Source organism: Carcharhinus amblyrhynchos, unplaced genomic scaffold (genome assembly GCF_965287045.1).
Source record: "Carcharhinus amblyrhynchos unplaced genomic scaffold, sCarAmb.v2.hapA scaffold_38, whole genome shotgun sequence".
Classification (NCBI taxonomy): Eukaryota; Metazoa; Chordata; class Chondrichthyes; order Carcharhiniformes; family Carcharhinidae; genus Carcharhinus; species Carcharhinus amblyrhynchos.
Window position 1 is genome coordinate 6,540,737 of NW_027649779.1, and position 14,450 is coordinate 6,555,186.

Genomic DNA, 14,450 nt, shown 5'->3' on the forward strand with positions numbered 1-14,450 from the left:
GGCATTAATAAATATACATAGACTTAACACAATAATAGAGTCATACATACACAATGTTAGAATAAAATACACCCACCGATGCAGGCACACAACTACACAAATCAACAAACACAGGGAAATGAACGTGTACAGTAACGCTCGTGTACATATATTAACTGAGAGCCAAAGATTAATGCAGAGCACAAGATGCTAATGTACACACACGCAAATTAAATATCTTAAATACAAATGGTAGATAAATGATGAAAGTAAAATTTAAACATGAATTTTAATGGACATATCGACCGACAACTCGCCCAATGTACATTGCAACAAAAACACGTTGAGAAACTAAATTAAGCTAGTGATCAACTATCCATTTCCATCATGAATAAGAAAAGATCGGAAATTACATCCCAGCTCATAAACAGCAGTATTCACAGTTTGCAGATCAGTCACCATCTGTGAAAACAATCATTGATCAGTGAACGTTCCTCCATATCAGTCATAATGTTCTTCAATAAGCGATACTGACAAACAGCTCGAAAATGAACTGATTCTCAAGAAACCACCTTCAGTGCTTTCTGATGTGGACTGTCCAAGGAATGTACATAAAGATCAAGTGTGAAAATAGTTGCAGAGGTCAGTTACTGAGTGTCCTGAACTTAACAGTAGATATACACTGAAAATTATACAAGAAAATGGTTTAACAGTTTATGAAGGGAAAAGAAAAATAACAATTAAATTCCCTGGACAAATAAAGTAATCTAATTTCATTTCCTGGTCTCCGCCCCCAGACCCCACCGACCGCATCTGGATTGAAGGCAATGAGGATGATAACAGCAACATCTGGACAACCGCTTCCACATTCATCGTCCTGTTCTTCCTGAGCATTTTCTACAGCACTGCCGTCACTCTGGTGAAGGTGAGATGATTCAATTCACCCACATTTCAAACTGGCAGAATGGATTTGAAAAATCTCTCAATGTTTCACTGATTAAAAACTCTAACATTAATGCCCCACATCAGAAACATCTGCTTCAATACTGTCTCTTTCTTTTACAGATCAAATGATGGGTTGAACTTTGGACGCTGCAAATTTCCCTCAGCTGATTATCAAGATTTGTGTACGGCTCAACTTCAATATCAGCTCTCGGTGACTGTATCAGTAAAATTCTCCCAGCTTATCATTCTGAATCTGTAACTGAGGCTACCATAGATTTTATTTCCGTTTTCAGTGTAAAATGTATGAGGCATTTTTTGTTATAATGTTATTATGGTTAATAGTTTCCCCGTAGTTCAAATTTGATGCATAAGAAAGAAACTTGTTTTATTTCGTATTCACATTTGTTAATTCCTCTTCCTATTAATGTCCTGTTTTCTATTTTTGGTGTGTGTAACAGATGTCCAAACGTTGACGGATTCCCTGTGCATGTCTTCTATTTAAAAAAAAAATGGTTGTAAAATATTCTCTGACTTTTTAAAATAAACATTGAATAAAAATTTAACCATCTCTGGCTTGGCTTAATTCCGTTCTCTAAAACCCATCAACTCCGCTCCATTTCCCTATTATAGAGTCCGCCCCCCGCCCCCCACGACCCTACTTTCCCACACAGGCATGTCCCCTCAGTCATGTGTGGGATGTGCTTGAACTCAAGGCCCATCCGTGAAAGAGTCACTGCGCCACCCAGTGATCCACCCGTGTAAAAACACCTTCATCTCTGCCTTTTTATGATAAAATCCAGAGACAGAATGAGTGAACAATGAGGAGACATCGGTGATTTCATTCATAAACTAGTCCGTCACTGACGAGTTTCAGATAATTCTAAACAGCAAAGGCTCAGCTTCATCAGAGGCCGATGCAGGGCAGTGCTAGGCAGGAAATAGTTCCCTTTACACTGCCCCTTAAAAGCACTATCAGAGTCGCTACAGCGTGGATTGAGAGAACGAATCTCTCTGTACATTGTCCGATGAAACAATTTCAAGGCAGGCATACAACAAACTAGATAGAGAACACATACAGAGCAGTGGTGCAAACCATGAGGTGAAACAAAGAGACTGAGGTGTATTTCACCTAAGCACATTATCGATGACAAATTTCCAAATTGTGACTGGTGTTCTGTTATAATTTGAAGAGTCCAATGCTGTCTTTAACTACAGACAATATCAAACTCACGAGGCAGATAAACCTCCTCAACTCTCCGTGCAGGAGCAAGGCGCGAAATACAGGTGTCAGTACAAGTGGACAGTGTCATGGACCCTGCCAAGACTCAGGCCTGAAGCGGGGCTGAGTAACGAGGGGTTTGTAGGGGGAGGGAGCTGACAGGAGTGTCTGAGGTGGGAGCGGAACTGAGTGGGCTGTCTAAATGGTGAGGGGGTTGAGTTGGGTTCTGAGGGTGGGGGTGGCTGTGTGAGAAACTCGAGGAGGAGGTGGCTGAGTGGGGATATGTAAGGAAATTTGTACTCAATATGTAAGCATGTTAGTACTTAGAGAATTTGTACTGAATAATTGTACCTAAACTGGATATGAAATACGGAAGCACGGATAGTATTAGAATGTCTTCCTTGAAGTAGAATTAGGATGGGTAATCAAGTATAGCTGATTTGTAACCTAATATAATCAAGTGTAGCAAATGTGATCAAAGCAGGAGACCCAGAGAAGTAGTATAGCAGTTACTTATTAGCAAATGCAAACAATAGTCCCTTGGGGGGACAATGGACACAACCCAGCTGTCCAGCTTGAGATTGACCGTAATAAAAAGGAAATAATAAAGTAAGCATGGTGCTTGAGATTGACCGTAATAAAAAGGAAATAACAGCATGTTTTTCTTCACATTCGGCCTAAGTCAGATAAACCACTATTAGTGTACAAGCAGAGTCGTAAAGATAAAAGCAAGGGATGTAACCACCATGGTTTCAAGAAGAAAAGAGAGGAAACAGGGAGTGATCAATCTCAAGCAAAACAGATAAAGGGTCAGTATAGAAACAATGGTGGCCAAGCAAGGTTGGGTCGTAAAAGCGAGATAAGGATCTTGAGGTATGGAGCTGAAATGTGTTTAAAAAGACTGTAAGCCGATGGCTCGTTGGAGTGTTCCGGACATCCCGGCTTTATTCTCCTGTGCTGGAAAATAAAGTCTACTGCTTGGAGGATTACAACTCAGACTCTCTGTTTCAATCGGGTTAAATAAGTTGTCGTCTTGGGGAACCACGACAAAATTGGCGCTGCGAGCAGGGTGTTGTGGGAGACCGCCCGGAAAATAGCATCTGGAAGGAGTAGCGGAGACGGTGGTCCGACTGGGGCTGGACATCCCAAAGCCGGCATTCTGACAGCAAGGTAAGCAGACTTATATTGCATGTAAATCCTTGTTGTCGGAAAAAGGGATCTCGAGGCCCAGCGCACCCGGCTCTCTGCTGGTCCTGGATCTCCCCAACCCAAAGAACATCCTGCAAAGGTAAAACTAAATTGGGGAAAACACTTTGAGAGACTGAGTCTGATCTGAAGGGTAGAGTTTTGCATGCAAAGCGCGCTGCGAATACTGTGTTGTCTGTGAGTGGGTAAAAAGTGCGACGCAAAAAGAACCGAACGCTAATTGATGCAACTAGGTTAAGTCAAGCGGTTTGGAGCGGGATTCCAGGTTACGACTTGCCCAAGGAGAGTAAGTGTAGGAAGGCCTGCCAGTCCGAACCTACCCAGGACCTCGGGGAAAAGACGTCAACCGAGAGGGAGAGAGATCTGTGAGAGATTGCTCTCTTACCTAATACGGTAGTTAAAACTAAGGGGAGAAGGCGAACGATTGGAGTAAAGGGAGTGAAAGACAGATAGATTTGAGACAGCAGCTTGGAGAATAGAGATAAAAGGGAGACTCGGAACACAATTAGGGTGATAACTAACAACTTGGAGAAACTACGCTGACGAAACCACCTAGTGGCGAAGTCGGTACATTCAGTTAAAAGGGAAGGCCAGTCAGGGGACTGAAAGGGAAAAAACAAAAACGGAAGCGACACTGGATTGGGAAAAGATCACACATATAACTAACTTAGAAGAGGTAAAAAGTGAGTGGCCATATGTAAATTGGGAAGGAATAGCAAGTAGGAATTGGATAGACAAAATAAAATTGGAAACCTTAGAAAAACTAGTAAAGGGATCTGATCGGTATAGGGTATTTATACATATAGATGAGCAGGTGAAAACCTACTATCCTCTAGCCCGGGAAAGAAAGATAGCGCCAGGACAGGGGGCTACGGGGAAGTGGATATCGGAACCCCGGTTAGAGTTACAAATACTGGCAGGGGAGTCGCAAGGGATAAGTGAACGGGGGACCGAGCCTGGAAAAACAGTACACCGAGTGATAATAACTATAATACCAAACTCTGACGAATTAAGCAATAAAGATCACGGCAGCGAGACGAGAGTACAAATAATGGCAAGCAAAGCTAAAACACCAGTGGAAATACTAGGGGACAAGTTCCCAGCCCTCAGAGGGGATATAGCACATATCTCTAAAAAATGGGCTAAAAGAACAAGTAAGACAAATACACAGTGGCCGGAGGAAGGCACATGGTGCATAGAGAGGTGTGAGGATCAGAAGGGAATGATAAAGAACTATAAAATCAAGGATAGATTGAGCAAAAGAAGGGAGAAGCGAGAAAAGGAGTTAGAGATATTGGCGTTGTTCGAAGAAGAAGGGAGAGAGAGGAGAAGGGCGTGGGGGAGGGGTAGGATGCAAATGCCAGTCCAGACTCAGGAAAAAAAGGAACTGGAAGACCCAAACGTAGCCCCACCCCCATACCTGGAAGGGTCAAATCCCGTAGGACTGTACCCAGTTATATCAGGCACAATGAATTTTGAGGGAGAGTTTGACGTGAAGCAAATGACAAAGGAACAGTGGGCACAGAAGGAGGAAGAAAGGAGACAAGGTATTGAGGAAGAGACTAGGAGGATGGAAGAAAACCTGGATGGGTTAATTCAAAGGAGGAGGCAGTTAGAGGCAGAAGTAAACGCGGTAGATCTTTTTGAATGGGCAAAAAAGATAGTAGAAGGAGAAGGAGACAAGAGGCACGGAAGAAGAGGGACTGGGGCTAGGAAAGAATGCAAGCAGAAAATGGGAGAGGATCTCCACTAATGTGAAAGTGAGATACCACAAGAAAAGATAGAAGGAAAGAGAGTCGGAGGGAGGAAAGAGGAAGAAGAGACAGAAAGAAACACAGAGGAAAAATGCTGGGAAGTACAAAGAGGGGGTGACAGACGAAAATTTGGGAAAGCCTGGACATGGAAGCACCCAGAGAGAGCTTAGAAAAGGATTTGAATTCCCTCCCACAGGAGTTGTGGTCCAGACAGGACACTGATGTGGGGAGGGTTAAAAATGCTAATCCAGTGGAGGTTAGACTAAAGACCGGACGACAAGGACCTTACAGACCACAGTATCCGATTAAGGCAGAAGCAATTGAGGGAATTAGAAGAACAATTAGGGGACTGATAGAAGCAGGGGTATTAAAGGAAACTCGGAGCAAGTGTAACACACCACTGCTACCGGTAAAAAAGGCGGATGGGGAAAAATGGAGATTGGTGCATGACTTGAGGGCAGTAAATGAGGTAGTGGAAGACATGCCAGTAGAGGTTCCCAACCCCTACACCCTGTTGACTAATATACCGCCTGAAAGCAGATGGTTCACTGTAGTAGACCTATGCTCAGCATTTTTTAGCGTGCCGCTAGCCCAAGAAAGCCAGTATCTCTTTGCATTTACGTTTGAAGGGAAACAATACACGTATAACAGGATGCCCCAAGGATTCAAGCATTCCCCACATGCATTCAACCAGGTGTTGAGGGCAGATTTGGAAGGGATACAGTTGGAGGGAACATTGATACAGTATGTGGATGATTTATTATTATGCGCAGAGGCAAGAGAGCAATGCAGGAAGGACAGTTTAAAACTATTGGAAAGATTAGCAGAAGGGGGTCACAAAGTATCCAGGAAAAAGCTGCAGTTGTGCCAGGAAAAAGTAGAATATTTGGGGAGAGAGATATCAGCAGGGCAAAAGGGGATAGCTTCACAGCAAATAGAAGCAGTACTAAAAGTTCCGAAACCACAGACGGTGGGGCAAATGATGACATTTTTGGGAATGACAGGATTCAGTTCAGAATGGGTGGAAAGCTATGCAGAAAAAACACAGGCACTACGAAAGATAATGAAGGAGGCAGGGTGTGAAGAATTAAAAGCCAAACTAAAATGGGACAAAGATGCTTCAGAAGCATTTGAGAATATAAAGAAAGAAATGGCACAGGCACCAGCATTGGCTTTACCAACCTATGACAAACCCTTTGACTTATTTGTGAGTAACAGAGAAGCAGGATTTGCTACAGCAGTGTTAATGCAGGAGAATTGCAAGGGCAGACGAAGGCAGGCTGTAGCATATTACAGCACCAAGCTAGACGACGTAGCAATGGGGTATCCTCCTTGCTATCAAGGTCTGGCAGCAGCTTGGTGGGCATACGAAAAGGCAGCCACAGTCACAATGGGGTATGGAATTGGCTGGACAATATGTTAGGAAGATGGGGGGCCTGGTTTGCTAAAGCTGGAGTTGTGACAGCCATGACAATAACCATCCTGGGATTAATATTTTGCTGTTTTTTTACCTGTCCTGAGATCTCTCCTTGCTAGATTGGCAGTGCGACAAATGGTGACACAAGTGACAAGCAACCCACGTTCGGGAGGGACAACTAAGGAATGGGGAAACATTGAACTGCCCCCGCTGGATGAATTCACAATGACCCTGGTCGAAACTGAAACCTGTCAGTTTGCGAAATAGCTGCACTAGTGAAGGATCGTTCTACAACCTCACCGATGCCTACGGAGACCAAGAGACTTAGTCTGTACACAGGAATCAGTCTTTTTCCCTTCCCTAGACAAGGGTGGGAAGGTTTTTGGCTGATGACTGTTAGGAGCAGGCAATCTGGGGGAGCAACCTAAAAATCAGGACTTTTGCTAGACAAGCCATGATAAGACTAGAATGGGGACATTGATCCCTGACCAAAGTACTTGGCTCCCCCACGTTGCCTACAAGTGTGATTAAATATGTGCATGTGAACGGGGTCAAACAAGGGGGACTATCTGAGCTGGCCTTGGTAATTGGGATGAGAATAGGGGATAGTCTCAAAGGGGGGATATGTAAGGAAATTTGTACTCAATATGTAAGCATGTTAGTACTTAGAGAATTTGTACTGAATAATTGTACCTAAACTGGATATGAAATACGGAATCACGGATAGTATTAGAGTGTCTTCCTTGAAGTAGAATTAGGATGGGTAATCAAGTATAGCTGATTTGTAACCTAATATAATCAAGTGTAGCAAATGTGATCAAAGCAGGAGACCCAGAGAAGTAGTATAGCAGTTACTTATTAGCAAATGCAAACAATAGTCCCTTGGGGGGACAATGGACACAACCCAGCTGTCCAGCTTGAGATTGACCGTAATAAAAAGGAAATAATAAAGTAAGCATGGTGCTTGAGATTGACCGTAATAAAAAGGAAATAACAGCATGTTTTTCTTCACATTCGGCCTAAGTCAGATAAACCACTATTAGTGTACAAGCAGAGTCGTAAAGATAAAAGCAAGGGATGTAACCACCATGGTTTCAAGAAGAAAAGAGAGGAAACAGGGAGTGATCAATCTCAAGCAAAACAGATAAAGGGTCAGTATAGAAACAATGGTGGCCAAGCAAGGTTGGGTCGTAAAAGCGAGATAAGGATCTTAAGGTATGGAGCTGAAATGTGTTTAAAAAGACTGTAAGCCGATGGCTCGTTGGAGTGTTCCGGACCTCCCGGCTTTATTCTCTTGTGCTGGAAAATAAAGTCTACTGCTTGGAGGATTACAACTCAGACTCTCTGTTTCAATCGGGTTAAATAAGTTGTCGTCTTGGGGAACCACGACAGGATCTGAGGATGACAGGGTCGAGTGGGTTTTTTGAGGATGGGGGAGGGTCAGTGAGGAGTCTGAGGGGGATGGGTTCGGGTGGGGTGCTGAGGGTGGGCAGGGCTGATTAAGGTGTCTGAAGGTGAAAGAGGCTGAGTGGGTGTCTGAGGGGGAAGAAGGCTGAGAGGATTATGGGTTAGGGCGTGGCAGGGTAGGTGTTGGCTTGTTGGGCCGAATAACTTCCTCCTGCACGCTTGAATTCTATGATTCTATGAGATAAACACGTGTTGCTGCTGAATAACAAAGGATGAAATGTCCTATCCCGCCCATTACGATTCCCATGACAGGCGAGACACGGATCATATAAAAGTCCGGTGACCTCAGGTGGGCTTTTTTGGCATTGGAACAAACATGGCTGGAAAATCATACAGACATTGAGGTTTACAGCATTGAAACACGCCCTTCGGCCCAACTTGTCCATGCTGCCTTTTTTATAGACCGCTAAGCTCTCCAATTGCCGGCATTTGACCCATTTTTGTCTATCTTATCCATTTAACTGTCTTAGTGCTTTTTCAAAAGTCAAAAATGTACCCACCTCTACTCCCTCTGGCAGCTTGTTCCAGAAACTTACTACTCTCTATGTGAAACAATTGTTCACCCAGACCCTTACGTATCTTCTCACCTCGCCTTCAACTTATTCCCCCTAGTTTTTGTATCTCCTGCCTTTGGGAAAATATATTGAATATCTAGCTGATCAGTTCCCCATTATTTTCTTGACCTCCATAAGATTAACCCTAGGCTTCCTACACCCTAGAGAAAAAGTTCTAGTCTCTCAAGTTTCTCCTTAAAACACAAACAATCAAGTCCCGATACCCTCTTCGTAAATCTTTTCTGGTCTCTTCGGACTTAATAATATCCTTCCTATAACAGAGTGACCAGAACTGTACAGATTATTCCAAGTGTGGCCTTACCAACGTCTTGTACAACTTCAACAAGATGTCCCAACTCCTTTATTCGCTGTTCTGACCAAGGAAACAAAGTACGCCAAATTCATTCTTCACAACTCTGCCCAACGGTGACTCCACTTTCAAGGAGCTATGAACCTGTACCGTCCCAGATTTCTTTGTTCTCTAACTGTCCCCAGTACCTCAGCATTAACTAATAGCTGTCCTGGTTCGATCTATCAAATGCATCACCTCGCATTCATCTAAATTAAACTCCATCTGTCATTTTTCAACCCACTGGTCCAATTGATCAAGATCCCGTTACAATCCGAGATAACCTTTTTTTCACTATCCACTATGCCACCAATCTTGGTGTCGCCTGCAAACTGACTAATCATGCCTCCTGAATTCTCATCCAAATCATTAATATAAATGACAAATCACAATGGACCCACCCATGGTGTTAGTAGTCACAAGTTATTTTCTCCAAGATTTTGGGTTCAGACTTTCCCCATTTTTTTCACTGATGCGATTCTGACAGCTCTACATTTCCAGGTTTAAAATGTTCTCCCTTTACGGACAAGTTGGGGGGACTTTTGCATAATGTGTTCCTTTTTTTGTTACAATCCCATCTCCCAGCAGGATTGAAAGATACTGGTCAACCCTTCCGACATTTCCAAAATTCCTTCCATCAGCAACTCTCACACAGACACAGACTTATTCTGTGATGCATTTACAAAAAATATTTTGAATGGAAAATATTAACCTGTTTGTTCAGTGACTGTAATTAACGTCGGAATTAATTCAACCAGTACTAATCGTATCTCTGGAGCATTCCCACCCCTGCTTCATAAAGGAGTTATGCACAGTGTCATTGGGAGTGTCACAGTGATAAGCGGCTCCACAGAGAGGGAGTCGAGGGATCAACATTGGGGGAAAGAAATTGCAAGCTTTCTGCAATGGACCTGAATCCAGGAAAGGTGGATTTGGACGTTCCCACAATGGTTCAGCATCTGAGAGGCACAGATCTGAGTATTACAACAGTTGAGAGGAGTTTATACTCGATACTTTACACACTTTCTCAAGATTGGTTGTATACAACTGAGCGTGTTGAATATGTACTGAAACTGATTCGATACTTTTACTATCCAATCCTGGCTATTGTTGGTGTCCCTGGTAAGTTTCTTCACTGATTATGAATGATGTAACCCGTGTTTAACTCTGTCACTCTTGCCATCTGCTCTACCCTGTTTGCAACTGATGCTTGTGGTCTGCGTCCTTATTGAGTTATCACATCTACAAAGTGCGGATCACTATGATAATGCTGCCTGTGTTGTGGAGTTTAGTTTGTAAAGATGTAAAAGATGTTTAGGAAGATGAAAAAGAATTGTGAAAACCAGTAGGAGGGGGGAAAGTGTGCAAACTCCTTAAAAATGTGTTTTTGTTTGACGCTAAGACGTTTAAATTGCTGAATACACAGAAACTTTAAGTAGTAACACTTGTTCCAGAGGCCAAAAACATAGGGGTTGCCTTGGTAATTGACACGACAGGTTTTGCATTGTGGTCAGCACAGTCCGAAGTCTCACAACACCAGGTTAAAATCCAACAGGTTTATTTGGCACCATTGGCTTTTGGAATGGTGTTCTTTCTTCAGGCGAGTGGGGAGTTGTGTTCAAAAATAGGACATGTAAAGGCATAAACTCAATTAACAAAATAATGGTTGGAATGTGAGTTTTTACGGGTAAACAAGTCTGAAAGATACAGAGAATGTGAATGGAGAGAGGGTTAAACACGTTAAAGAGTGCTGTATTGTCTCCAGCCAGGGCAGTTAGTGAGATTTTGCAAGTCCAGGCAAGTGGTGGGAGCTACAGATAATGTGACATAAACCCAAGATCACGGTTGAGGCTGCCCTCGTGTGTGTGGGACTTGGCTATCAGTGCCTGGTCAGCGATCCTGCACTGCTGTGTGTCCTGAAGGTCACCTGAGAGAACGCTTAACTGAAGATCTGAGGCTGAATGCCCGTGACTGCTGAAGTATGGCCCAACTGGAAGACAACACTCCTGGTGATCGACAATCCTGGGTTTGCAAAATCTCACTAACTGGCCTGGCTGGAGACAATACACACCTCTAAAACCTGCGCTTGGCCCTCTCTCTACTCACATTGTCTGTATCTTTAAGACTTGATTACCTCTAAAGACTCACATTCCAACCAGTATTTTGTAAATTGAGTTTGTGTCTTTATATGCCCTGTTTGTGAACGGAACTTCCACTCACCTGATGAAGGAGCAATGCTCCAAAAGCTTCTGCTGCCAAATAAACCTGTTGGACTTTAACCTGGTGTTGTGGGACTTCTTACTGTGCTTACCCCAGTCCAACGCTGGCACCTCCACATCATGGTGTTGCATTGTGCCAGCTGATGAATTCAAATAAAACACACAACTAAAAGGGACCAATTTGAAGTTATTGTTGTTGCCAGCCTCAAGCCAATCTGAGTCCAGGGTTGTTGATAGGTCATTAGGACTATATAAAAAAAAAACACAATTGCCTTCAGGGCAGATCCACCAGTGCTGAGCCAGGAGTACAACCAGAAGCAGAGCCCGATCACCTGAAGCAGTTAGATTTCAGACAGACATGGGGAGAGATTAATTCTCCAATGGGTGGTGAATCTTTTGAATTCATTACTGGAGAGTGCGGTGGATGTAAGGACTTGATGAACTTAAGGAGACAGACAGAACTTTGAATAGTAATGGATTAGAGCATGGGCTGGGGGGACGGTTCGTTGGGGGGCAGGGGAGGTGGGGGCTGCTTGAGAATGGGAAGGGGGGAGGGTGCTGGGTAGTATCATACTTGTTGTGCCCCTGATTGTTAAGGGTATACTTGGCAATTGTCCAGAAGACCTATCCCAATGGAGAATTGTGCTGTGCCTGCTACCATCTGGCCAACTTACATCAGATCATAGATTCACCGAAAACAATATGGGGGGAAAAGCTCGAATGACTTCGGGTTTTATTTTAAAGGTGCATATTGTACGGACACGGTAATTACATCTGCGGACCTGTTGCGGAGATAGGTGAACTGTAGCGGATCCAGACAATCTGGGAGGTTGGACCTGATTCATGCGATAACTATACTCCTGGTGCATCACATAATATTGGACAAATGTGTCATTGGACAATAGTCATTAAGGCAGGCTGCTTGGTTTTTCATTGGTAGCGGCCTTGGTTTGAGTACTTTTTTTACTCGGAGCATGGATCAGCGACTTTCCTACTGAGAGAGGACTCACTGCACTTCCCTGGTTCAGTAGGTCATAGTGGGGCAGCAAAAAAAAATACACGGGGCACTATGAAAGGTAGCTATACACTGAACCCTGAAGCTTTGAAAGCAAACCCTCTGTGTCATTCGAGTGTGAGATTACTATTTCTTCCAGTGTTGTGTGAACAGTGGCCACAACGCTGTGGTCTCCCCTACAGGTTGTAGTCATTTGTAAATATTATAGAGATTCTGAACTGTCGAGGCATTAGGATCTCTCTCTGCCAACTGCTGGTACTGTCCAGAGGAAAGGGTGAAACCAGCACTGTTTGGTACCAGGTCTGCTGCAGGGCTTGTCAGTAGCTATCTGAAAGGTGACAGATTACTGCCAACAGGACTCCACTCTGAATTTTCTGTCAGAGTTACCCCCACAGCCTTCTCACACTCCAAATCCCCCACAAGACTCTTTCCAAAATGTATACCATTTTGTACCTACCATGGAGGATCATAGTGGCACAGTGGTGTTAGTGCGAGTGGGTGAAACGACCATTACGGACTCAGGGTGAAGTTCAATAACGGCACAGCTTTATTTTCTTTTCCGTCGACGGAGGTGCAGTCAGGACATACAATCAGACTGTCCGGAAAGCACACTAAACACCCGCCGCATCGGGCTACATTTATACCTGATCTTCAGTGTAGTACGCAATTAAAATGCTAATCCTTTATTTACAGTATTTGACTTCAGCCATCCTGTTTCAATGTTTTTGAGTGCTGGGGCAATTGTTTTAAGTGTGTGTTAATCGTTTTTGTCTGATTGGTTATTCATGGTCTAGAATCTCTGAGGTTTGAACCAGAAGGTGTGTCATTGATCTCAAAAGAGGTTTAAGGGGCCAGGGACGTTTCCTTAGTTATGCTAATTTTAGGTGTCTCCATGGGTTGTTTGACTGTTTTAGAAGTGCTGATTTTGATGGGGTGTTGGATGTGTTTTTTTTAATTTAGTTCCTGTAGGTGCCATCCTGTCCAGCTTCCATTGTGTGCTCGCCCTCATTTGCATTCTAAAAGTATGCTCTTGCCTACTGATCGGTGTCTGTTCCTTTGTGAATTTTAGTGGAGAGGCTCTGAGTGTAACTTTACTCTGCCTCCATATTGCTTGCACAATTTCATAAAATCTGCTGTCGGATAACAGTGGTTAGCAGTGCTGACTCACAGCATCAGGAATCTGGGTTGAATTCCAGGCTTGAGTCACTGTCTGTGTTGAGTTTGGACCTTATCTCCATGTCGGTGTGCGTTTCCTCCAGATGCTCCACTTTCCTCTCACACTCCAAAAGATGTGCTGGATCATTAAAAAAAAAACTGATTCAGTGTGTGTGCACATTTAAAAAAAATTGTTGAACCTGCAGTTTAAATGGTAACTTATTCCACTGATTCATATCTAATTTTATTCTTTACTTCCTTCCTGACAGTGAACATAATCACAATTGTGACATTGACGAGCAGAAACTGTGGTTTGTCCAAATGTGTCACTCGTTACCTGGTGGCCATGTCAGCGGGGGATCTGCTGGTTGTTATCCTTGACCTGATATTGAGACACATTCCCATTGTTTATTGGGAACAGTTTTATTTCCTACTGTCAGTCCCCGTGTGTAACATCCACGCCGTCCTGCTTTATGCAGCCACTGACTGTTCTGTCTGGTTCACCGTCACTTTCACCTTTGATCGATTTGTGGCCATTTGCTGCCCCAAGCTGAAAAGTAAATATTGCACTGAGAAATCGGCGGCTGTGGTTCTGGGAACAGTGACGGTGCTGAGCTGTTTAAAAAACATTTCCTGGTATTTTATGTTATTAAATCGATATCAGCTGGCGAACAATCCCTGGTTTTGTCGCTTCTCATGGGAAGCTGCAGAATCTCCGGTCTGGGGAACAATCGAGTTCCTCCACAACATTCTAACCCCGTGTGTCCCATTCGTCCTGATTCTGCTGCTCAATGCCCTCACCGTCAGACACATTTTAGTGAGCAGCAGAGCCCGCAGGAGACTCCGGGCTCACAGCAGTGGGGAGAACCCTAGTGACCCAGAGATGGAGAGTCGAAGAAAATCCATCATTTTACTGTTTGTTATCTCAGCCAATTTCATCCTCTTATGGTCGACATTAATGGTTTATACGATATGGATTCGGATGTATAATTTGGGCTATCAATCAGTAAGGTTACATCTTTTTGTTATGGAATTGGGTTTTATGCTGCAACTCACAAGTTGCTGCACAAATACTGCCATTTACGCTGTGACACAGACTCACTTCAGACAGCAGTTAAAAGATCTCCTGAAATACCCCTTTACTGCAATGCTTCAACTCAATAAACCCTGA

General features: G+C 43.6%; 1 protein-coding gene across 1 annotated transcript; it reads left to right on the forward strand.

The window, feature by feature from the left end:
- Positions 1-9,795: 9,795 nt before the first annotated feature.
- On the forward strand, positions 9,796-14,450 carry LOC145362426 (putative G-protein coupled receptor 139). Its single transcript, XM_080218459.1, has 2 exons — positions 9,796-10,012; positions 13,549-14,450. Exons 1-2 carry the CDS (start codon positions 9,796-9,798, stop codon positions 14,448-14,450), a joined length of 1,119 nt encoding a protein of 372 aa, XP_080074585.1.

Bases quoted from the DNA above. Each gene is read 5' to 3' on its own strand.
- LOC145362426 (XM_080218459.1), top strand. From the start codon at position 9,796: ATGGACCTGAATCCAGGAAAGGTGGATTTGGACGTTCCCACAATGGTT. The intron at 10,013-13,548 runs GTAAGTTTCTTC...CCTTCCTGACAG, and splicing joins GGCTATTGTTGGTGTCCCTG to TGAACATAATCACAATTGTG.